The 22,870-nt window shown below is 49.0% G+C and overlaps 2 protein-coding genes across 6 annotated transcripts in view; both read left to right on the top strand.

Annotated features, from left to right (window-relative positions):
* Alph (protein phosphatase alphabet) overlaps positions 1-21,844 on the top strand; it is a 39,186-nt gene extending 17,342 nt beyond the window's left edge. For 4 of the 5 annotated variants that reach the window (XM_077680361.1, XM_077680362.1, XM_077680363.1 and 1 more), the window contains exons 3-7: positions 2,706-3,059; positions 7,598-7,937; positions 11,821-11,923; positions 13,178-13,238; positions 20,731-21,844. In XM_077680361.1, the coding sequence (XP_077536487.1) occupies positions 2,706-3,059; positions 7,598-7,937; positions 11,821-11,923; positions 13,178-13,238; positions 20,731-20,781 (909 nt within the window). In that variant the 3' untranslated portion in view covers positions 20,782-21,844. Of the gene's footprint in view, positions 1-2,705; positions 3,060-7,597; positions 7,938-11,820; positions 11,924-13,177; positions 13,239-14,372; positions 14,416-20,730 lie in introns of all 5 variants that reach the window. The other variant, XM_077680360.1, reaches the window with a different exon arrangement.
* The window catches only part of LOC144149390 (endoribonuclease Dicer-S-like), a 438,166-nt gene that overhangs the window by 354,613 nt on the left and 60,683 nt on the right, over positions 1-22,870 (top strand). The gene's annotated exons all lie outside the window — the stretch shown is intronic.

Consider the following 22,870-nt stretch of genomic DNA (forward strand, 5'->3'; position numbering starts at 1 on the left):
GACGCTCGGGCAGCTAAGCAGCGGTGTCCGGACCCAGCCAAGGCTGGTCCTAGTCACGATGGGCGAGACAAGAAAATTTGGACCGGTCATGGAAGTTCTACTTTCAAGCATATTTAAAGGGACCCTGCAACACTCTTTGAGCAGTGCAAGTAAACCTGCGCGACGTTTAGATTACACTGCCAGGAATACCTGAGCCAAATATTACACGTGCACGTGAAGCGGTGAGCGCGCAAATCGATGTGAAAGACGCGGAAAAACCAACCGCTCTCTCTTCAGTTGTCCTCATTATGCATGGCCTAAGGGACGTCACATAGGCCATGGCTGCCAGATCGGCTGTCACTGGTCAACTTCGCGGCTAGATTCTCCCATTTCCGTCGTCGTCATCGCTGTGTACGAACCTCTTCTATGCCCGAACCTGTAGGCACAGTTTTGCCGTTTCTTTTGTGTTTTGAGTGCGCGCGGAGTGTGAGTGATGAGCTCAATACTTCCCTTTCAACGGGACCACTCGACTACAAATGTTTATTGCTTCAAAAACGCCCTACCAGCCCGAGCGCGCACTTGCGAGCAGGCACCCATGCCTGCTTTTTGTGGCACCAGACCGGAAATAGGCCCCTCCGCGTTGCGGAGAAAAGGAGAAAACTACCCGGCATGTGATATATAGAAGGCCGCTGAAGAGAACGCCGCGAGCCGCCCCTCTCTCCGGGAGAGAGCGCGCAGCTTTCGTCGCGTTGGCCGTGGTTGAGTTGAGAGGGAACGATTATGCGCGATTTCTCATCGCGCGTAGTTTCGTTAATTCTGAACGGATTTTCATAATTCTTGCGGGAGGAGATTTCTGAGACAATAGACCTTATCCCAAAATACATTACTAGTAGTCGATGGCAAGTGTTGCAGGGTCCCTTTAACCCTTTCACTGCCAGGTTTTTTTCTGGCTGCTCCTCACCCCCTGCCGTTTTTTTTTTTTTTTTTATGTTGGTTTAGTGGAAGTTGGTTCGCGGGTGTAAAAATGGGAGCTCCGTCTGTTGGCTAAAATTTAATTCACGAGTTCTGTGACCTCTCCATAGATGGCGGGATATGAATGCAACTTTTTTTTTTTTTCGCACGAGTTGTCTCGGGAGTGGCAGGGAGCGAGTTTAAGAAGCAACATGAGTATACTCGGAAGTTGCAGGGGGTGCGCGTGGGTGGTTTCGCGAGTTCTCGGTAGTGGCAGTTAACAGGTTAACCAGAGAAACATGGGTTTAGCACAAGTGCCTGTTTCGTCTCATTGCTAGTTCTGCTTACTCAAGTTCAAAGGCATTTTAATGTTGTGTTTTATTGCCATGTAATCGATTTTAGCTTCAAAATGTTCTCATTTTTTGTATATACATCAAACTGTCCACGTTACGTGACTGTGTGTTTCGTTCATTATGGTTTTATGAAAAGTTCTGTAAGCCTACCACATCAAACACTATCCCGATAGCTATTTTTTAAACAAATAGTCAGTTCTTTCAAGATCTGTTGGCTCAAGTAGTGAGTGAATACACACTCGCACGAAGGGTTTCAGTGCTTGTCCTGAGGGCATCTCATAATCCCTGTTAAAAAACATTTGTGCGGCAGAAACTTGTCTGCACCGCAGGCATTTTCCTTATTTAAACATTTCTGTGTGCCCAGGATGCTCTTTCTGGTGCTCCTGTTGGTTGGTTTTCACGCCCTTCTAGCAATATTTCTCCAATCCCAGTGCTCGTTCTGGTTAAGGCAGAAAGTTGGGCTAGTTGGTTATCTGATTGCATTTTACTAGCGAAAAAGAGATGCGGATGAAGTACTTCTTCTTCGTCCGCGTCTCTTTTTCGCCAGTAAAATGCGTTCGTTCTGGGTGCTCCAAAAGCCGAATTTGCTGCTCCAAAACGACTCTACCCACTCACGTCAGTGCGGTGCCCTCAACTGCACATGTAGAAGGTTTCTCGCTGTCTTGCACCCTTACAAGTGTAGGGCCCGGTTGCCCTGTGGCACGTTTCGTGGCAAACCAGTGGGAGCGCCACGAGTTGAAGGCTGTAATTGCAGTAGCATTTAAAGGGTCACCAACAATTGTGTGGTGTTGACGTTGCATCCCCCTCCTTGTACCCCCATTAAAGCGAACGTTTCAGTCTCTTACTGGTGGCATCCATGCGCATCACAAATATTGCACTGTAGGAAAGGTGACCTTGACCGGCGATGATTATGGTAGAGGGTGAGGGGGAAGAAAAACTCTTCCCGTGGTCTGAATCGAACGTGGGTCCCTTACGTTATGAAGCCGACGTCTGTCCGATTGCTGCGCCATTCTGACATGTTTGAAACAGCTTGTGTTTTTAGAGGATGCCTGGGTGTGCAAAATCAGGCAGAAAAATCGTTCGCCCCTCCATCTAAGGAGGACGGTTGAATGCAAAGCTTCCTTTCTGCAAAATAAAATGGCGAAGGGTCGAAGTCTAAGTCCAAATTCAGGCGATGACCAAGGAATCCCCCATGAGGAAGCTTCACGTTCAACCATCCTCATCACTAGAACAAGGGGTGCATAATTTTTTAGCAGCCAGCCAGACTTCAGTGTGCGCGGGACAAGTAAATTTCTTACCCTATAGTATGCTGGAGCCACTGGAGTGCGTTCTGTGACTCGAATGTTCACCCTGAGCAAGTTCCCCCTGCGTTCACTGTGTCCCCCCCCTCTGGTCGTTCCCGGTGCGCTGCTGGGTGCCGAGGGCGGCGGGGAGGAGGAGCTGGCCGAGCGGGTGGCCACGGGCATCCGGCGGGGCTTCCTGTGCCTGGACGACCAGATGCGGGCGCTGCCCGAGGTGGCCTCGGGCGAGGACAAGAGCGGCTCGACGGCCGTCTGCGCGCTCGTCTCCCCGGGCCACGTGTACTTTGCCAACTGCGGGGACTCGCGCGCCCTGCTCTGCCGCCACGGCCAGCCGGCCTTCACCACGCGCGACCACAAGCCCATCAACCCGGGCGAGAAGGAGCGCATCCAGCGTGCGGGCGGCTCCGTCATGATCCAGCGGGTCAATGGCTCCCTGGCCGTCTCCCGGGCCCTGGGCGACTTTGAGTACAAACAGGTGCGTGTAGGCCCTGCCCCGGCATTTCCCTGTGCGCACTTCCGGCACTGTCTGCTGCTTTGCTGCTTGGAACACTCTTAAAGGGGCCCTAAATAGGCTTCTGAAGGTCGCCATTTCAATCGCGCAATCGCTAGAGTACCCCTTCACGACAATGTATACCAAATATTACATTTCTGCGTAAAGCAGGGGCCGCACAAACACGCAGCAAAAGATACTTTCTTTCTTCCTTGCTCGCCTACCGCTTTCTTGCTGCTGCACTGCCGCGCTCTTACGGGCTACCGACCCCTTGTGACGCACCCTGTGACGCACAAAGCTCTCAACAGTACAGCTGCGCTATTGGTGGGCCTCGTTAAAGGGACACTGAAGTGATATGTAAACATTGCGGGATTACTAGCGCAAATTGTAGTCTTAGAGTCCCCAGGCCATGTTTCGACCACTCTAGGCGCGTTTACACGATTTTATTTAGTAGAAAAACTAATTCGAAAACGCTGTCCTCCTCTCTTTACGCTCGCCCATTTTCTGTGGCGTTTTCGTGTGACGTCAGGAGGGGATGAGCTGGCAATTGGCTGCGCCACGGCTGCGCTACTGCACGGCTCCCCGGCCGACAGAGTCAGTCGGCCCAGCGTTTCGTCCGCCGGCCGCCGGCGGGTCGTCGCAATCAAGGAGGTTAAAAAAAAATTGCTTGGTCGCAATTCGTTCGCTTAGTTGAAACGAAGCCAGGACACGTTTGTGAATGGAAGAATGTGCCTTTCTTTACTTGGTTTGTTTGTACACTGTATCTAGCTCCAAGTCAAGGTCGCTTCACACAAGCACTGCACATGCGACGCTTCGCTGACTGGTACGCCAGTAGGAAAATATAAGGCCTCTTGAAGGCGGGAGAAGAGTCAGCAAAGTCAATATAGGTACTAAGCAAATAAAATCAACTGATATTTTTACCGTACAGCGTAAAACTAGGGCGCGGGAAGCACTTTTTTGCGCTGGGCGAACAAGCACAGCGGTCAGCAGCACGACTACGCATCTGCGAACGCTTTTCCGTCTACGAAATGCAATTGCTAGACGTGAGCTACTGTGGAAACTCGGGCGACGCTTACTGCACGATCGCAGTACAACAAATAGTCACCTAAGCGGCTTGAAATGCCAAAACTAAATAAAAGTGTAAACTGGTTGTACAATATATACCCTATATTAGCAAGGCTTTCACGTCCCGCTCCGTAGCCTAGCAGTCTGGGGCGCTAGGACTTCACCGTAAATGTTTTGCGAGTCACGAGTTCGAATCCCCGCGGGTACGTGCTCTTTTTTTTTGTAAGTTAACTTTTTTGTTTTCCGCCAATGTTTTCTATATTGAGTTCACCTTTTTTGGGGCCGCAACGTTCATGGCTACACGAACTAGTTCACAAAACGCGCGCAGGCTGCCACTGGCGCGCTAGCGAGTTCTCGTTGGCGTGCTGTTGCCATAAGCACCGACTGCTTGCAGGCAGTGGGCACAGGCCAGAATGAACAGACCCTTGGCCTGGTGCGAGCACGCTTTTTACGATACAGGCATGAGGGAGGCAAGCTCCAAATATGGGGGAAAAGCGCATGACATTTGGGCGTCTGCGGGTACGCGGAGGGCGTTCATGCACTGCGTAGGTCTCGGCTAGTGAATGCTACGACTACAAGCCGTCCTGGGAGGCTTATCTTGTGCATTTTACAGCCGACAACATGGCAGAAGCGCGGTACGATGATTACTGAGATATTGAGAATGCCCATCCAACAAAGCCATTGGTTATGTTTTACAGAACCGAAACCGAAACTTGTGTGATTGCTAACCTTGGGCATCGTCCAATCACGGCGCCCCTCCTCTCAACGTCACAGCCTTAGTTGGTGCGGCCGCCGCAAACCGCGCATGGTAGTTTTTCTTCTTTCGCGCTTTGTAAAATAATTACCGATTTGTCAACCGGATAAACGATGAAAAGTGTGCTAATTTGAGCCAGTCTACGCAGTGCAAGCAAAAACGGGAGCTTGACAAATTCACTTCAGTGTCCCTTTAAATGCTGTAGCCAATCGGCGTTCCCGCCTCTGGGGGAAACGCGGTTGCGCACGGCGCTCCTGCACCGGCTGCACGGCGTATTCGTCCTGCACTGGTGGCACGGATGAATGTAGATCGTCGCCATCCGTTACACGAGCTTAGCTGAGTTTGTAGATTATGAATAACGCTGAAAAACACGGAGCATCTCTGCGAGCACAAACGCCCGCTACACGCGCGGCGGCGGCAAGCATCTGCCGGCACGGTCGACAAGCAGCCCCCTGTGCGGTGTATGCACGATACGGCATACACCGCAGCAGCTAAAACTTGTCACCGCCCGCCAGAGCGGTACTATTGCTGAAAATCAGTTCGCGAATCCGTGAAAGGGGGTGATAGTGCAGTGAAAGATTGTGCAGGGGATCGTCATCGTCACGGCCTCGCAAAGCAGTGTCTGGATAACTGCGGCGATGCTAAGCCTTTTCCCGGACCTCGATGGGGCAAGTTCACCGTGACAGCGCCACATGCCGAAACGCTAGCGAGCCGCTGTAGTCGTCAGTGGCAATCTTCAATTATTGTCTTTAGTGAGCATGTCGTGTTTGGAAGCCCCCTATCTTGCCTTGAAACGCTCGTTTCCGGCGACGCGGGCACGGCTGACGCGAGGAGTCGTTCGATGCGGGCTGGCCACCGACCGACCCCGCTGAGCGGTGCGGATGTAGTAGGCAGAGCTTGGCCGTCGTCTGTTAGAAAAAGAAAGAAGCGTGACGTACCGCCGAGCGGAGCCAATGGCTGCGCGCTTCTCGAACCAACCCTGTTTTGCTATGTGGTCTTGCGCCTGGTCGGTGACATCTCCGCTTTTAGATTGCTTTGGAGGCGCGGTGAAAGAAATAAATGCGCCAGGCCTTGTTACGGGCCCTTTTTACTGAACGATAACTATGCTGATACTGAACGCTTTTAAACCATTTTTGCAGCAGGACGTTCTTTGGATAGTACTCCAACGATTGCACACGTAAAATCGCAACCTTCGGAACCCTGTTTAGGGCCCGTTTAAAGGGGCCATGCAGACAAAGTAGAAGTTTGTCTTATTCGAAGTGTTTAGTGTTTTATAGGGCCCTAAGCGCTTGTTCGGCAGCAAAGGATGCTTTATTCATTGAGAAATTAAATATTTTAAGCCACAATTTCAAATCTCCCGCTAAATCGTGTTTTTTCATAATGTCGACAATGAGATATTAAGAGCAGGGCCTTCAAACTAAATATAGCCTGCTGACCAGGGCGGCTCCCATCTCACAGGCACCCGTTTGATTATCTTGTTCATTGCCAATTTTTCATAGATGGCGCTCCAATACTGCTGAAGTTCCAGTGTTTGCACTTTGATTCTGGCCTGACTTCTGTACCTGCCATATTTTTATTACGGCTGATACTAATCGTTTCCTAAAACTTAAAGGAGCACTGACACGAAAATTTTATGTTCCACTTTTATTGCTTCTATCGATGCTTAATGGTCTGGCTACGCTGTTCTGCCTCTGTAGTCGAGGGGTGGAATCGTGGTTTTTTGATCAAACGCCCCAGGGCTCAAGCCACTGCAATGTCAGCTTTTCTAACACACGATTTTTTTTTTTTTTTTTCATATTGATAGAAATGCGTATAATTGAGCTAAAAGAAGCGCAGTTCCGCACATTTTTTTTTTCCTAAATAAAATTGGTTTTATATCCTGTAGGTTGGTTTAGTCAGGGCAGAGCGTATCAACACGTTTAATTAAGGTTAAGTGCCAGGCTTGTATTTATTTTGGAACGGAGTATTGCCGTGGGGTTGGGGCCACATAACAATCTGTTTGGCTTGAGGAAGTGAACAACAGTATGGGACGAAACCGCTTCTGGCTGCTACTGGATATACAAAGCGAATATTTGGTTACAGTATTTTACTGATCGAAATTCTTCTCTGTTAAGTACTCGCCTGAACTCAGATTCAAGTGTCTGACATGGAAAGTGTGTGGCATTCTAAACTATTTTAGCTCAAGCTTCTTGGAATGGCTTGATAGGAAAGGTGTAGGAAGCTGGTGACTTGTCAAGACTGCAGTCACTAGCACCGCCACAGCTGTTAAAATGCATCCAGAAACGCAGGAAACCATTGATCTTCTCTACCATGCCTCGCACTTGGATGTTTTTTTTTTTTTTTTTTTTTCTTTCCTTTAAAATTTGCAGTCTCATTCATACCTCTCCTTATATTCCAAGCTCAGTATATACATGTATGGCGATTTCTTTTGGCTCTCCAAGCTGCACCCTCGTCTTATAATCACGATCGCCTTATAACTGAATAAATACGGTAATCAGCAGCTACCTTCCCAACTAAACCACGGAAGTGAATACACTTTTAGGGAAGCACTGAGCAGGACAGTCTCTGCTACTCCGCCAGTTCGCATTACGTGCATGTTGTGGTTGGCCTCTGATTTGGCTTGTGCTGTCGGGAGCCTGAAGGAAAGATGATCTGTCGACAGCCAGTGACTGACCCCAGTTCCCCTCCTTCGCCCTGCCGCCAGGTGGCCGGGCGAGGCCCGTGCGAGCAGCTGGTGTCCCCCGAGCCCGAAGTGACGGTGCAGGCGCGGGACCCCGAGGCGGACGAGTTCCTGGTGCTGGCATGCGATGGCATCTGGGACGTGATGAGCAACGAGGAGCTGTGCCACTTTGTGCACCACCAGCTGTGCATCTCGCACCGGCTGGAGGAGCTGTGCGCGGCCGTCATCGACATCTGCCTCTACCGCGGCTCCAAGGACAACATGAGCATCGTGCTCGTGCTCTTCCCGGGCGCCCCCTCGGTCAGCGACGAGGCGCTGCAGCACGACCGGGAGCTCAACGCGCTCATCGACAAGCGGATCACCGGCAAGTGCCTGCTCTCACTCCCACGGGACTCCGACTCCTCCGAGAGGCGTTACAGGGGATTGTCATTTAAGAATGTCGGAGAAGTTTAGAATGGCTGCACAAGGGCTATAGTTGATGGGGTCTCATTTCAGTGTGTGGGTTACTTGATTCCTTCAGAAAAATGCAAAAAATTTCCTACATCTTGGTGTGCTTGCTCATTGAGCATGAGTGAAGAGTTTTGATAGGCAGGCAAAAAACACCACTCTGTAACGCTGGCCACAGACTTGTGTACCGTATTTACACAATTGTAGGTCAACCCTTTTTTTTTTTTTCTTTCAAATTTGACAATCCAGTGTTGGGGGGCCAACTTAGAATCGAAATTGAACCATCTACTGCTAGTAACAGAAGAGAAACGAGAAATCAGGGGTGCTATGAGGTGGGGACAGCTTTTCACCCTCGTTCCCATGGTTACGGTCTAAAGTGTGAACCGCATGGGGCGTTTTCTGCTCGCGAAAATGGCCGTGCCGACACTGCCACGAATGCCACCTGCATGCTGCGCGCTACGCGATCGACGGCGGCAACATGGCGGCGTCACCAGCCGCGAAGAGTTGCGCGTAGCAGCCATAGCTCCGGCGACTGCTTCTAACTGTTCCTTAAGATATCGCTGAAGGCGCAAACAAAGGCGTTTGTGCAGGAAAGGAGCTGATAATGTGATCGAAAACGACACTATAAAGCATCGTGCGCGGCGCTAGGAAAAGCGCTAATCAAATATCCGGCGGTGCCAGCCGGCTGTCCCGAGCGCTTTCAAACTGCCTCCCCATTGGGGCAAGTCGTCAGGCTCCTCCCACTGCTGCACTGGTCACGCGTCATAGCGAGGTAGAAGAAGCAGTAGAAGCTGCCACGCACGCAGAATCGTTGACGCGGGCGTCAAAAAGTCGCCTGCGCAACGCCGACGCGCACAAATCGCGTGCAAAAACGCGTCAAGAAGGGTTTTATTCGTCTCTAATAAACAAAATGAGTATTAGTGAATCCCTTGGTTCAGTGCGGGGCGCTAACGCAGCCCAAATCATATCACATTGTTCAGTACACTTCCGAACGTGATGGTGGGAGGTTAGTCGCTCAAAAGTAAATCGCGCGCGGCCACTTCAGTCAGCCGCCATGTTTGTTTTGGTATCGCGCGGCAGTGGCCGCTGCCGGTTGTTTGTGGGATACACGGTGTTGTGGGATACACGGTGTTGTGGGATACACGGTGTTGTGGGATACACGGTGTTGTGGGATACAGGGCCATTGTGGGATACAGGGTGTTTCCCCACGCCTGGATATGACCCATCCAAAATGCCCCAGAGAGGTTCGCGGCGTCCACGAGGAGACGTCGCGACGGGTTCGACTCACCGACAAAGGCGACGACAGGCTCCAAAGGGCCAGGGCGAACCAGGGGGTTTATTGGCCGAGTGGTACAGCGCATAGTTTCGCCTCGACAGGGCTAAGAACTACACTGTATCAACACGCGCCTCAAGGCCGGGCCTCAAGCGGGCCGCGACAGCTGAGGCGACAGGGGGGCTGCCGGCGAGGTTGGACTAGCCTACTTCGCGCGTCCGATTGAGGTCTGGGGCCCCGGTCCGGACGGGCGGCGAGGGTGCGGGCGAGCCACGATCCCCCGCATTCCCTACACTCTATCCTCCATCTCCTTTCCGAGTGCCCGAGCCGAGAGCAAGAGAGGGCCCGGGTGAGGAGGAGCGACAGCGGCGGCGGGACAGTTGGTGCCCCCCGGCGCGTCAGCCCGCAAGGTGACATCACAGCGACGCGGGAAAGCGCGCTCGCTTGAAGGTCGCGCTCGCGGGAGGAGGAAAGGGGATCTAGCGGATCCCCACAACTATCAGAACTGCTCTTGTCTGGAGCCGCGCAACAAAGCCACTTTGCACACGACAAGCGCCGGAACGGCAAAGGCCATGCTGCCTTCACATTTACGTTAGGTGTGGTGTGCAGTATCACACTCAAATGCTGTGACAGATGCAGCTGACGTTTCACCAGCCTGTGTCCATCGAAGGATGTCCGCTTTTGTCTGTAAATCCAAATTCTTTCGTTTTTCTATGATTGTGGCTCCGAAACGTGTGCCGTGGACAAAACAAACACACACACGCCTTGCCATATAGGTTCCCCGCGCGAGCCACCACTGATAAACGCTCAAGCACGCACAAAAATGCCAGAAACCGAGCACTCCCATTCGGTTTCACCTCTTGCTTTTCTGCCTTTCGTATCCAAGCACTCCCCGCGTTCTCGCTGCGGCTGGCCCTCCATACTAGCGTGCGAGCAGGGGTTGAGGGCCATCGAAGCAACATGGCAACGCCTTTTCTTGCAATGCGGGGCAGCACCCGCCTGAAATCATCATCATCATCATCACATGCATCCCTGCAGGAAAACCGCACTTGCAGGGGCATTTAGGGCGCAGTGTTCTATATATGCAATGTGCCCATCATTTGGAGTCCGATACACACGTACAACAGCGATATACTTTTGCATGGGATTTCCAAGGGAATGTTCATACTGCTCGATATAGACATTAATTAGTGTAGACCGCTTATAACGTATGTCGCCGGGGCCGCAAAAATCCGTACTATAAGCGGTACCGCACTATAACCAAAACATGCGCGAATTCAACCACATCACCACCTACCTCTCAAGTCATCCTAAATTTTATATCACCCAAACACACAGCACCCAAAAACGAAGGCACGGTCTTTATTTCGTATTATTTTTAACATCAGCCGCTGCTGCAGGGTCTTACACATTGCAAAACCGTGGTCTTACAAACGGCGAGCGCGGCTCTAACTTCCGTTGTGCTTGTGTTTTGAAAGACCATGGTTCCGTTTTTAGCGTCTATGAAGATGTCGCAGGACATAAGAACGCCAGCGGGATTTATTTTTTTTTACCTCACCTTGTGTTCACGATGCCGAAGGCGGCTGCTTATTAGCGCAACGTACTGGTGATGGAAATCTTTAGCTTCGCGCGGCTCGCTTGTTCGGAAAGGGAAAGAGCAGTGGCTTATCTGCACAACGTTCTAAAGGGTGAACCGCGTGGAGCGATTTCTCGCGATAACGTGCAGTGCATGCCGCAGGCGCGGCGACGCCGCCGCTAATACAACTGGCTTTTTATATATATATATATATATATATATATATCTCATGCAAGAAAAGAGCTGATAATGTGGGCGCAAAGTCACGCTGCTTGTAAAAGCGTCCATCAAAAAATACCGCGGTGATAAGCCTAAACATCTCTGGCGCGGCTAGCCGGCTCGGAGTGCTTCGAATCTCCCGCCATTAGGTGCGTGACTTTCCATTGGTGCAAGTCGTCAGGCTCCTCCCACTGACACGAGCATGAAAAAACGCACGCGCAACGCCGGTGTGCACGATTCGTGCGCGAAAACGGGCCAGGCGGTTCACGATTAATAGAACCAACTTGCCGCGCGTGGACGGGGAGTCAGTCGCTATCTTCCGAGGTGTATCAAGCAAGGACAGTTGTGGTTATCGCTTCGCGCGAACTAAAGGGTGCCTTTTTTTTCTGTGTCGTTGAAGTTAGAGGAGAGCAAAGGGTGCGCGCTGCGTCGGATGGCCGATTTCATCATTTCTTTTTTCTTTTGCTACCTTAAAACGATGCCCCAGCTGCGCCGGTTGATCAGCAGACCTTCCAAAAACCGCACTATAAACGGTATTGTGCTTCGGCCAACCGTTTAAGCGGTATGCTTATGCATTGAGTTCTATGGGAGGCAGACCGGTGGTCACAAAAACCCGCGTTATATCCGGTCCCGCACTATAAGCGGTTACGTTATAAATGGTTTACACTGTATATTCACGTTCGACTGCAGTTGTGACTAGCTCTGACAGGGTCTCCCCCCTTCCCCCTGCAGAGATGGTCGCGGAGAGCCCGGACATGGAGTTGAACACCATCATCCAGACATTGGCCGAGGAGGATCTGCCTGGCCTGCCTCCCGGTGGTGGAATCCTCGCCAAGTGAGTCGGCTCTACTCGCTACTGGACTGATGAGTTGGTTTGCAGCGGAAGGGCGCTTTCAAAAGGGCAGCATTTTCTTTCTTTGGAGGGGTACTCCAGAGCTGACCTGAAGCCTATCAGGCAGTTGGGGTACTTTACGGGAAGCTTAGAATTGTGTACCAGCTGGGTAACTTCTGGTACTGGTTTGAGTGTCTCACTTGGCTCTCTTGGAGCCTATGCACAGTGGAACGTCGTTACAAGAGACACTCGGGGAAACCAAAAAACTTGTCTCTTGTAGTCAAGGTCCCTTGTATGCAATGTTGCTAACATGGCATACATAGGAAAAACAACCAAACAGTTTTCATTCAAATGTCCCTTACAAAAGTGCCTCTTGTCACAGCGTCTCTCTCGTCACGTGGCTTTACTGAATCCACAGCCAAACTGTCAACGGTCCTAACATGTAAACCAGCATTTTATGAATCACTGTTCTCGGTCTAAGGGACGACAAAGGAGTCTGTTGGGTTTCGTCGCCATCTCGTTTGCATTCCAGCCAGCTGTTAACATTGGCAATTGTGGCCAAAAGAGCTTGAGCCAACGTCGTCGATGCCTTTTGCTGACCTAATGTGGGGGCTGTTATACCTATCAAAAACGCAGTACCCATATAAATTCAGTTATACAAGTTAGATAAAAATAAAATGCGAAGGCAATGTGATCAGACCAGGCAGTGTTGAGGCGCCGTGTATACAATCGTACGCGCACATTTTTTCTCCGCAGCCTAATGCTATCTTCTGCAGGAATCGCAAAAAAATTCTCATTTGCGACAAGCCAGAACTTTATCTATTACGCTGATATGAGCATCAATTTTGTAAAGGCCTTATCAGTTGCAATGGACTGAAGTGTCGTTCCATAAAAACTGGAGGCGTCCACCTTGAGTGTTTGTTTTGGCTTCAGCTTCGGTGCGAAAACACTAAATTTCGCTACTTGTCTACTTAGAAGGCATCCTGCAGTGCGCCCATCAAGCACCAATCCATTTGATCCGAAGGAGCTTGCATGTCGTGGAGCCAAAATAGATGTGTACAATTGTACACGCTGCCGCTGAAGAGGCTACTCTCTCGCTCCGTGGTTGAACCACACTGCTTGTAAGCCAGAGCTTTCAATGCCAGCCTGTCTCAGAAATCCGTGTCCAGTGCTTTCTCTTTTTTTTTTTTTTTTTTTCCCCCTTCTATCTTTTTGAGTGTTCTTTACGTTTGTGTGTGTATTTGTGCGTGCTTGCAGGAGGAGTTTCATAGAGGAAGTGTACAGCAAGTTAAAACCCCCGTCCACATCATCAGAACCAGTGAGTGGCATCTCTGTTCATTTGTGCAGCTCTGTGCTGTCGGCACCAGCTTCTTACCGTCGTGTTGTTGGGGGAATGTTGGCAAATGTTGCCTAGCACATTGTTTGCTCAGCAGAAATCCCTTTCAGTGAATGTTTACGCTGTGTGCAAGAACCTTCTCTACCACTTCCTATCAGTCTTTGGCGACAAGATTCAGTGACATTGGGGCCGTGCCTGCATGTCTGTCATTTGAGAATTGCATCTTCCCTTACATCCCCCTCCCCCCGTGCTCATGTGCTTCTCCCTAACTCCATGGGATGTGATGGGCAGGTCTACATCAGTTATGGGTTCAAGGAGACTTTGCATTGTCGTTTGAATCAGCATGCATAGCTGACTTTGCTCAACAAAGTTGCTTTCGCTTTGTAGCTAACTTTGCCGCAGTGGGTTTTTTTCGGCACGTGCAGCTCTCCCGCAACAAAATCCAAAGCTACCCTCAATATGTATCATTTGCAGTGAAAACAGAAGATAGATTGTAGACACACACAGAATCATACCTGTTTCATTTCCGGCACCTTTGCTTGCCTTTTCTGCGGAAAGTTACAAACTGGGACTTTTGAGGTCCTCTCCCTTCTTGCAAGGGATACTTGTGCGCATTACCAACATTCAATGGGGGCTTTTTTTTGTGTGTGTGATATTTTTGAGTATTGCTGAACCTAAAGTTGCTAGCTTTGCTGGCTAGTTATTGGACCTACTTCACAAAAGCGACGTTGCGATGTCAGCAGTGCTGCCAGCGTTTGCAATTGCTGCCACAGGGAAGGCACTCGAGCAGTGCGACTATCTGCAGTTTGTTCAGAAGTAGGTCAGCGTTTTTTTAGTTCACTCTGCTTTCTGTGGCAAAGTGATGTGGCTTGGCTTTCTTGGAAAGGTGCTTCGAATGCCCAACACTTTTGCAGGGAATCGGTTGCTGCGTCAACAGCTGACCCTGCCACTTTTGAGGCGTAAACTTTTTGAGCGTGTGGGACAAACTGCGGGGGAAAATGGAGTCTGCAGCGAGCAAGCAAGCAGTCTTGTATGGGCTGAATAAATTCTCTGTTGCGCGTGGGAAGTGGCGAGACTGAACTGTTTCCACTGGTAGTCAACAAAACTTCCCAATAGGTGCCGCCTGTCCGGTGTGGGAAAAGCCTCCTCTAACGCTACAGTAAGTCTGTTTTGTGCATGTTATTATTATTGATAGCCCGCTATAAAGGCTCTCAGAGGTAGTCTTCTGCTTCTCAACTTCTTGGCTACTAAAGTGAAACCGCAAGCTTCTATTAGCACGTAGCACGTACTACGTAGTTTGATAAGGGTGGATTCATTTTAAAAACGTTTGGAGTGTGCGGGTGTCCAGAAGTGACTTGAACCTGCTGAAAGGGCTGCTTGGCCTAAAGCATCAGTCTGCACAGCAGCGGTGGGTTTAGCCATACCCATTGGCAGCTGTGGCGGTGGCAACGTCGCTATTGGGCTTCTGCTCCCAAAGGAATGCCTTCTATTGCCGCGGTACACAGGGAGTACATCCTTTTCTTTCTAAACCTAAAGACACTACCGTTTTTCCGTGTGGACGAACACTGTATCCAGCAGTTGTCGCGCGAGGAAAACTGTCTGGTTACAAAAACTGGGAAAATTAATGCCGCGAGATGTGGGATACGAGCATCGGTGGTTCCCTACTTTGCTCCTGTGCCATCTCGGGCATAGGCAGCAAGCAGTTGGCACACCCATCCAAGTTTTGGGAACAGAAGGAGTGGCAAACGATGGTGGCTGACAGTATAGGAGTTTGTTTTTGTAGATCTTTCTCGTAATGTTGTCTTTGGTCTGTTATCCGGGAAGTAGTTAAAAAAGCAGCGCAATGCCATTGGGATCAAGTGCTTTGGCAGGCTCTGCAAGAAACTTGGCTTGCGCACACAGGCAGCCTACGTGTGTTGCACGAATGTCTTGTCACTAAGCTGATGTGACGCGTCAAAGAGAATATGCTAAGCACGGACAACACAATACCACAGGAGTGTACTGTGGAGCCAGCCTAGAAGTTAGTAGACAATGCAGGGGCAACACTCGCACGTTACCCAAAAGGCCCAAAAAAAGGTTTTTGTTGTTCAACAAAGGGCCCAAAAAAAAAAGTTTTTGTTGTTGTTCAACAAAGGGCCCGAAATAAAAAGGTTTTTGTTGTTATTCAATAACACCCAGTTGTGATGCATAAAGGCTGGACGAAGGATAGCTGGGACGCTAAATGTGGTGGGGGAAACCGATTTGAAAATGGGTGGTGTTTGTGAGCTTCTGCTTGTCTGTAAAAAGAGCAGGCTGTGATCTTGTTGAGCCTGTAAACTCATGATTGCGCTGGTTTGTTTACCATAAGCTTATGCACCTCTTGAGTGACACATAATTGAGTTATGGTTTGTCTTCTGGGCGCATTGGGTAAAGATCTCAAGTGTGCCGTGGGTGGGACTTCTGCATTTTCAGGTCCAAGGTTATGACCAAGTGCAATGTTATAAAAAGAACCAATGTTTCTATCCAGTATACTACTAGAGGATGGTTGTATTTCTCAAGGCCACGGTTTAGTAGTGTTATTTAACAGGCCCATCGGCCAAGCCCATATTACGAACTTCTAAATGCATTAGTATTTATTGAAATCGCAGCTTAGGGGGTCTCATTTAATAGGCCTACAAGGCTTGCCTTTTCAGCAAGCTTCTGAATGTGGGGAAAACTTCTGTGTATGGATATTTGACCAGCGTATCCAAAGTTATTGTGGTAGCCGAACACTTCATTTTAAGAAGTTACTTCTGGGAGAACGATTAGAAAAATCCCTGCGGAACCAGTTGCGTCGAAGTTTTGGAAGCTAATGCAAGAGTGTGTTGCATATGGTTTGGTTGACTTCTTTATAAAACAGATTTGCTAGCGATGTTTTCACTCTGACTGCTGTTTCTTTTTAATGAGCAAACCAGAATAAAAGCACAAGGCATCATGAGTACAAGCAAAACTGTTTAGCCTCCAGTAAGGCAGGTCCTTGTCTCGTAGACTGGGCAAGGGTGCCTTGTCACAACCTGAGTTCTCAGGCTTCCTAACCTTGGTAGCTTTCAACCACTGCCTCTCAGTGTATTTCTATTTATTGAGGTGGGGAAGCATTTACGCTGCAACAATTCTGCACCAGATTTGCAATTGAGTTGGTACAAGGGGAAACTTGTGCATTGTGTGTCACACTTAAACGGTATTTGATGAATAACTTTACAGGTGCATCATTGCAGTTTGTAGCATGTTAATGATAAAGCTTTAGATGACCCATGGAGCAAAGAAGCGGGCGTTAGCTTCAGTGTCTTACAGCAGAACCGCTCCTAAAATGTGTACCTTTGATGCGTTGATGCGGTTCGTTATGTGAGGCGTCAAATGCGCTTAAACTCTGCTGTAGCATAAAGCGGCCATTCACACCAGCATACCACAGATGAAGTGAGGGAACCAGAGAACGAAGCCAAGCGAGCGAACAAACAGGCAGCGAAATACGTCGTGGTCGCCAACTTTATTATATGACAGCAGGAACAGGCAGCGGTGCAAAGCGTGGAAGACAGATCAAAGCCATTAGAAAGTGGAAGGTGGAAGAGGATGGCAAAGCAGGTTGTGTCGAGCAGCAAGAGGACACGGCCTTGCGAGAATGTGGGCTGGAAGTGTCTCGCGCATTCTTTCGGGCATTTACGGGGTAGTGATTAGGTGTCCTCAGACATTACGTAATAGTGCAAGTTTTTTTTTTTTTTTTTTTTTTTTTTTTTTTCAATTTCAACCCCCCCTCCCCCCCTTTTTTTTTCCAGCAGGTAAGGCAGAAATTCATGGCACTGGAAAAAGGAAAAAAAAACGGTTTTTAACACACCTGTGTGCCCTTTTTGTTTATGGCCTAATGATTACTGTAACATCTTTTTTCCTGTGCCATTCAAAGAAGAAAAGGCGAACAAGGGCCACGTTGTCACTTGCACTTTTTTCTCTCTCTCTCTCTCTACGGATGGTTGCGGAGTGCGCGCCGTTCTTCCAGGTGGGACGGCAGAAGCGTTTGGCAGTGCGGCGTAAGGACACCTCTGCGCGGCCCCTCCCGTCTCTTTGGTATCTGCTGCAGGCACACCGGCAGTGGGTTGACCTTAAGCGACGCGTCAGTGGGCATGGGCTTTAACTTCTAAGCATGCACCATCGGCAGGCCTCTGGCCAGGGCCTGTCCACCGATCACGTTCAGGCATGCCTCTTGTGGCTGCAGTGCCAAACTGTCTGCAACTTGAGGCAGCAGAATCTGTCCTGATAACATTTCCAGCAGCCAGGGCTCATCAATGCACCCCCTTGTATTGTTTTCACTGCTGCTTTTCAGTGATTTCGTGTCTGTGTGATGTGACCCAGAACCGGGTCACCCGGAGGTCTAAGCAGAACCTGCATTTTCACTTCACGTTGCGTTGGGTGAACATCATTGAGGAGCGTTGTAAACAAAAACGTTCTTTGCGGAGTGCAGTGGCCATGGATGCCATCAGGATTGCGCGAGACCGTTTTGTGGGATTACGTTGGCTCTAAGTGCAGAACAAAACCCAGGAAATCTCTGCATGTGTCGTCACTGTGATTGTTCCGAATTAGGCCCATCAGCGTACTCTCGGTTGTTCACAAAGTGTTTACCAAAGTTGTGGTTAGCGGCATAGGTGACAGTCTGTATTTTCAACAACCCAGAGAGCAGGCTGGGTTTTGGAAAGGGTACTCAACCATGGATCACATCCGTGTCGTCAATCAAGTGGTAGAAAAATCCGCCGAGTACACTAAACCCTTTACATGGCATTTATAGAAAAAGTGTTTGATTCCGTACCAACCACAGCCATTTTAGAAGCACTGAAAGACCAGGGAATAGAGGAAACGTACGTAAGACTTCCAGAAGACAGACATAAGGGATGCATGGGCAGGATAACTCTCTACAAGCAAAGCGATAAATTTCCGATTCGAGAGGGAGTAAGACGGAGATACCGTCTCTCCAAAACTGTTTGCAGCATGTCTAGAGGGGATGTTTAGAAAGCTTGACTGGGAAAACACAGGATTGAGGATAAACGGGGAATATTTGAGCCAGGTGAGGTTTGCGGATGACATAGTCTTGCTGAGTGAGACTGCAGAACACGTGCAAACAATGCTTTAGTAGCTACAATCGTAAAGCACAGCCGTGGGACTAAAAATAAATATGAATAAATGTAAAGTAATGAGGAATAAGCATGCCAAGAACATGTTTCTTACCTTAGGAAAGGTACTAAAGAAAGTATAACGAGGTAGTTATACCTCGAGGCATATAACTACATTGTTGGTGCTGACCCCAACCATAAGAAAGAAATCCGACGCAGAATAGGTATGGGTTGGGAAGCACTCGGCAAGCACTCCCAAATGATGCAGAGTAAGCTCCTTCTGTCACTCGAAAGAAAAACCTACAACCAGTGCATACTGCCGCTGATGACATACGGAGCTGAAACTTGGCGCCTTACTAAACAACTGGAAAGCAAACTTAGGTCGGCCCAGCGGGCCATGGAACGAATAGTGTTAGGAGTAACACTCGGGGACAGGAAACGAGCTACCTGGATCAGAGAACAAACTAGAGCGGGAGATATCATAGTTCAGACAAAGAAAAACAAATGGACTCGGGCTGGTCACGTAGTGAGACGAACTGACAACTGGTGAACAATTACGTTAACAGAGTATTTCATGAACCTGATGGAGGAATGAAGTAAAGAAATTCAGGGGTAAACTGTAGACTCGAGAAGCACAGGGCAGTAGCGGTTGGAGGTGAATGGGAGAGTCCTTCGTCCTCAGTGGACCTGAGCAGGATGATGATGATGATGATTGTTTCACGAGCACAATAAGGCGACGTCCAATCATAGCTTCTTCTCGCATAGGCCACTCAGATGCCGCCAAAAATAAGCCATTGCTGCATGCTTGGGCAGGATCTTTCCTTAACTTTCAACCAGGTGCTTTTAGCCTTGCACTGCTACATTCTAGGGGCCCACTATGCCATATTCGAAGCAGCAGCAGCAACAAAAATTTCTAACAATCAACGCAGCAGGGGTTAGCTGACACTTGACCGGTATGAAAGTAAAAAAAAAAGGCACTTGCTTATGATGTGTAGCTGCCATGTCAGGCTGATGAACAAAAGGCAATAAACTGATACTTTTCGTCAACAAAACTTCTTGTGGAATTGCCAAGGCCCCCTTGTAAGAATTTTCACGAGTATGCACCCATGGTCAAGTGCACATTTGGCCAAATCTACATGCTCCAGGTTGTTGTCCCCATTTAGTTTCATCGATTAGAAATTAAAAAAAAATAAGCTGCAGAAATTAACAGTGCATTAGGGAACGTTCATAAACCAGAGGTGTTTGAAATCTTGAACTTCTCTGCTTCACGTGAGGTTATAGAGCATTGCTGTTCATGTTAGGCATTACTGACTGCAAGCACTGTTCATAGTTAATCCGGAGCCCTCCACTGCGGTGCACCTCACAGCGCAGGTATAGCTTCAGCGTATAAAACCCACAATCAATATCAATCAATCGGAACCAAATACGAACCCTGTCATAATGCTCCAACCTGCATAATAATCTTTTTCCAGTTTTTTCCCCATGACACTGCTAACCGTCTCATGCCTAGCATGCGCTACACAAGTACCACTGGACCTATGAGGGGTGCACACTAACAAATGTGAAGCGACCGTGACGGGAAGTTTTTCCTATGGAAGCTCACCAAATGTGCGATGTCTGCTACGCGCTTGGAAAATGGCTGCCAGCCGCTGTGTTGATATCACAACTAGATGGGCTGTACAAAATGGGCACACACTGCACAATAGGCATTGTATGTGTAAACGTTGTAGGAGGTAACAAGCCTGACATCCGTGCAATGGTCTAGATGTTCCCTTGGGCTGAAGAAGCCTGCGTTGTGTGGATTTTGTGACAATATCCCAGACCTTGGCTTGCGTCTGGTGTGCTTGTGCAAGAAAATTTTTCTTTTTACGCTCCAGTTGTGTGGGCAGTTTCAGTTGCGATGGATTCAATTAGAATTTGCTCAAGTGTGAATCCATGTCACCTGTTTGGTCTGCTGTAAAAGTGGCGCTGTATGCCAGTGTGCCTTGCAGTATGCAGAGTATATGCTGTTTGTATAGGTGGCTATATGCTGCTGTTGATCGACCGTTGTACTGTACTATAAGAGTTTTTTTATTACGGGATGAAGACCTGCGTAGCTAGCCGTTATCTGCCAAGCATTTGGGGAGGGCACAATGAACCAGGTCCTGCCTGACCAACCCAAGCTAATGTTTTTTTTACTCTAAAAGGGTCAAAGAAAAGATCCGTCTTATTCCTCCTACTTTCGAGTACATTAGGAAAGAGTGCGAAAAGTTTCTGCAGCCAGATGGTCATTATTCAGAGCACTGGACCAATATTCAAACAAGGGCGCACTAACCTCTGAACTGTTCAAAGTCCGTATTGATGTGTTCTCTCCCTCTACGCAGGTGAAAGGCTACCAGGCGGAACGTGAACAAGCAGAGGAAGCGAACCAGTGAAGGAAGAGGTTGTCTCGACATTTTGAATGGGCATGACTTGAAGCCCCCCCCTTCACCAAGGCCGACTTTATAATTTTTTTTTTTTTTCCGTCTCCCGCGATGTGCGGCAGCAAACATTGGCTGCAAAAGGACGCTCAGAGGCGACCGGAGAAACAAACGTTTTACGCTGCCACCGAACAGGCAAGAAGGAGAGAGAAGACGGAGCTAGCTGCTGCCAGTAACAGGACACTGGGAGCGGCCGTCTGTGGAAGAGTGTGTCGGCGTGTCAGCTCCCCTCATGTTGTGAACCTCCCGCTGTGTCGCACCTCTTTTCTTTTTATTGTTTTTTTTACCCTCCTCTCGCAGCGAGCGCTGTTTTTTTGCTTTCAGACACAAACACGCAGACAGAACATTCACTCACTCACTCACTCACCCCTCATGCAGTTAAACACGTCGGCTAACGCAGGCGCACACGACAGGATTTAGTGGAGAGCTAGAGAGAGAGGATCGTTTGAGTCCGAGTTTAGTGCAGCCATTTCCTCTCTTCGTTGCATTTTCTTCTTGTCTCCACATCGCGTTTGGGATTTCTTTCGCCCTTGCGCGCTCCTTCTGTCAGCCCATCCCACTGCCTTCCCCGGCCCCCCCGTAGCTGCTACCCCCGTCAGGCCTAGAGTAACACGACCACCACCATCGTCGACGATTCACATCATCCCAGTGTTGTACAATGAGCGTTGTTACGATTGCTATTAATATTATTGTCGTCGACGGAACCGTGAGAGCGAGGGCCGTGGTGGTTTTTACCCTTTCCTTTAGAGATGTACAAGAGCGAGCGACTGTAGGGACAGAGAGAGAAGACCTGTCTCCTTTTATTGCTCCTCTTCCGTTTGGCGTTTCTTTTTACCTCCCCACCTCCTGTGTCATTTGTGACTCTCTCCCGTTTGACCCTCCCCCTCCCCTCCCTCCTGTGTCCTTGTTTTTTTGACGTCATTAGGTTTTTCCCCTCAGCGTTCTGACGGGTATTTTCGCCACGGCTCGGTGAGAGACGAGCACAAGGACAATAATAAAGTAAAGACTCGAAAAAAAATGGTTCATTGCTTCTTTCATTTTTATTTTCAGCAGGAGCTGGTGTTGCTGTGATTTGGTGCTCGGCAAGAGCAAAGTGTCTAAGCATGCCTTGTGATTGAGCGGAGGCATAACTAATGCGCTCGGGTAAATTCAGCGGTGATGACAGCTGTCGAGTTCCCGTTTGGTTGAGACGGCAGCATGCCACCAAAAAGGGGCTTGGCTAGTCAGTTGTCGAAAGCCCGCGGCGGCCGCTTTTATGGTGGAGGTGAAAAGCAAAAATGCCCGCGTGTTCGAGATTTAGGCGCACATTGAACATCCCCCTCAGGTGGTCAAAATTAATCCGGAGCCCTCCACTGCCGTGAGCCTCCTCGCCTGAGTTGTGTCGGCGCGTTAAACCCTACAATCAATCGATCAGTTGTCAAAAGCGTCAATATTGGCGATGAGATGTTTGAGTGGCACACCCTGGCTCTGACTTCAGCTTATGGACTCGCGCCACTGACGTCCGCTTGTGAGGGGCAGCAGTAACTGTGCTAGAAATCGCCCGCTTTGATGCTTCAGTGAATTAAAAAAGCGTATATCCAGTAATTCAATTATTCTGTCAGCCTCTGACACCTCTGCATGATGTTAAGCTGTATCCCGCAGAAGCTGGCAAGATAAGTAGAGAGAGACCAACTAACTTTCTTCGGAGCATCAGACAGATAATTGTGTGTAAGCCGTCCTTTCCAGCTTATTTTTGTGAAGTTCAGTGCTCATAGTTCCTCGGTAAGTATTCAAAATGCATAGGGTTCCCTAAAGTATTTTTGACATGCTTTTATCAAGGCTCAACAGTCTAATGCTACACAACAAGCAGTGGGTCCCTACATGTGCATGTGCAGGAATGGGGCAACGCAGGCAATGTTTCTTCCAGAACGGTATCAAAAAATTTACTTTAAAATCGTGCCTTAAAATTTACTTTAAAATCGCACCATTCAGTGTATGCAATTTCGTCTTATTATGATAAAAAAAAAAGTTGCGCGTGCTTAAAATCTGATGCGTACAAGTACGA

The sequence above is a fragment of the Haemaphysalis longicornis genome, unplaced genomic scaffold (genome assembly GCF_048455015.1).
Source record: "Haemaphysalis longicornis isolate Haplotype H1 unplaced genomic scaffold, Haemaphysalis longicornis Haplotype H1 scaffold_8, whole genome shotgun sequence".
NCBI lineage: Eukaryota > Metazoa > Arthropoda > Arachnida > Ixodida > Ixodidae > Haemaphysalis > Haemaphysalis longicornis.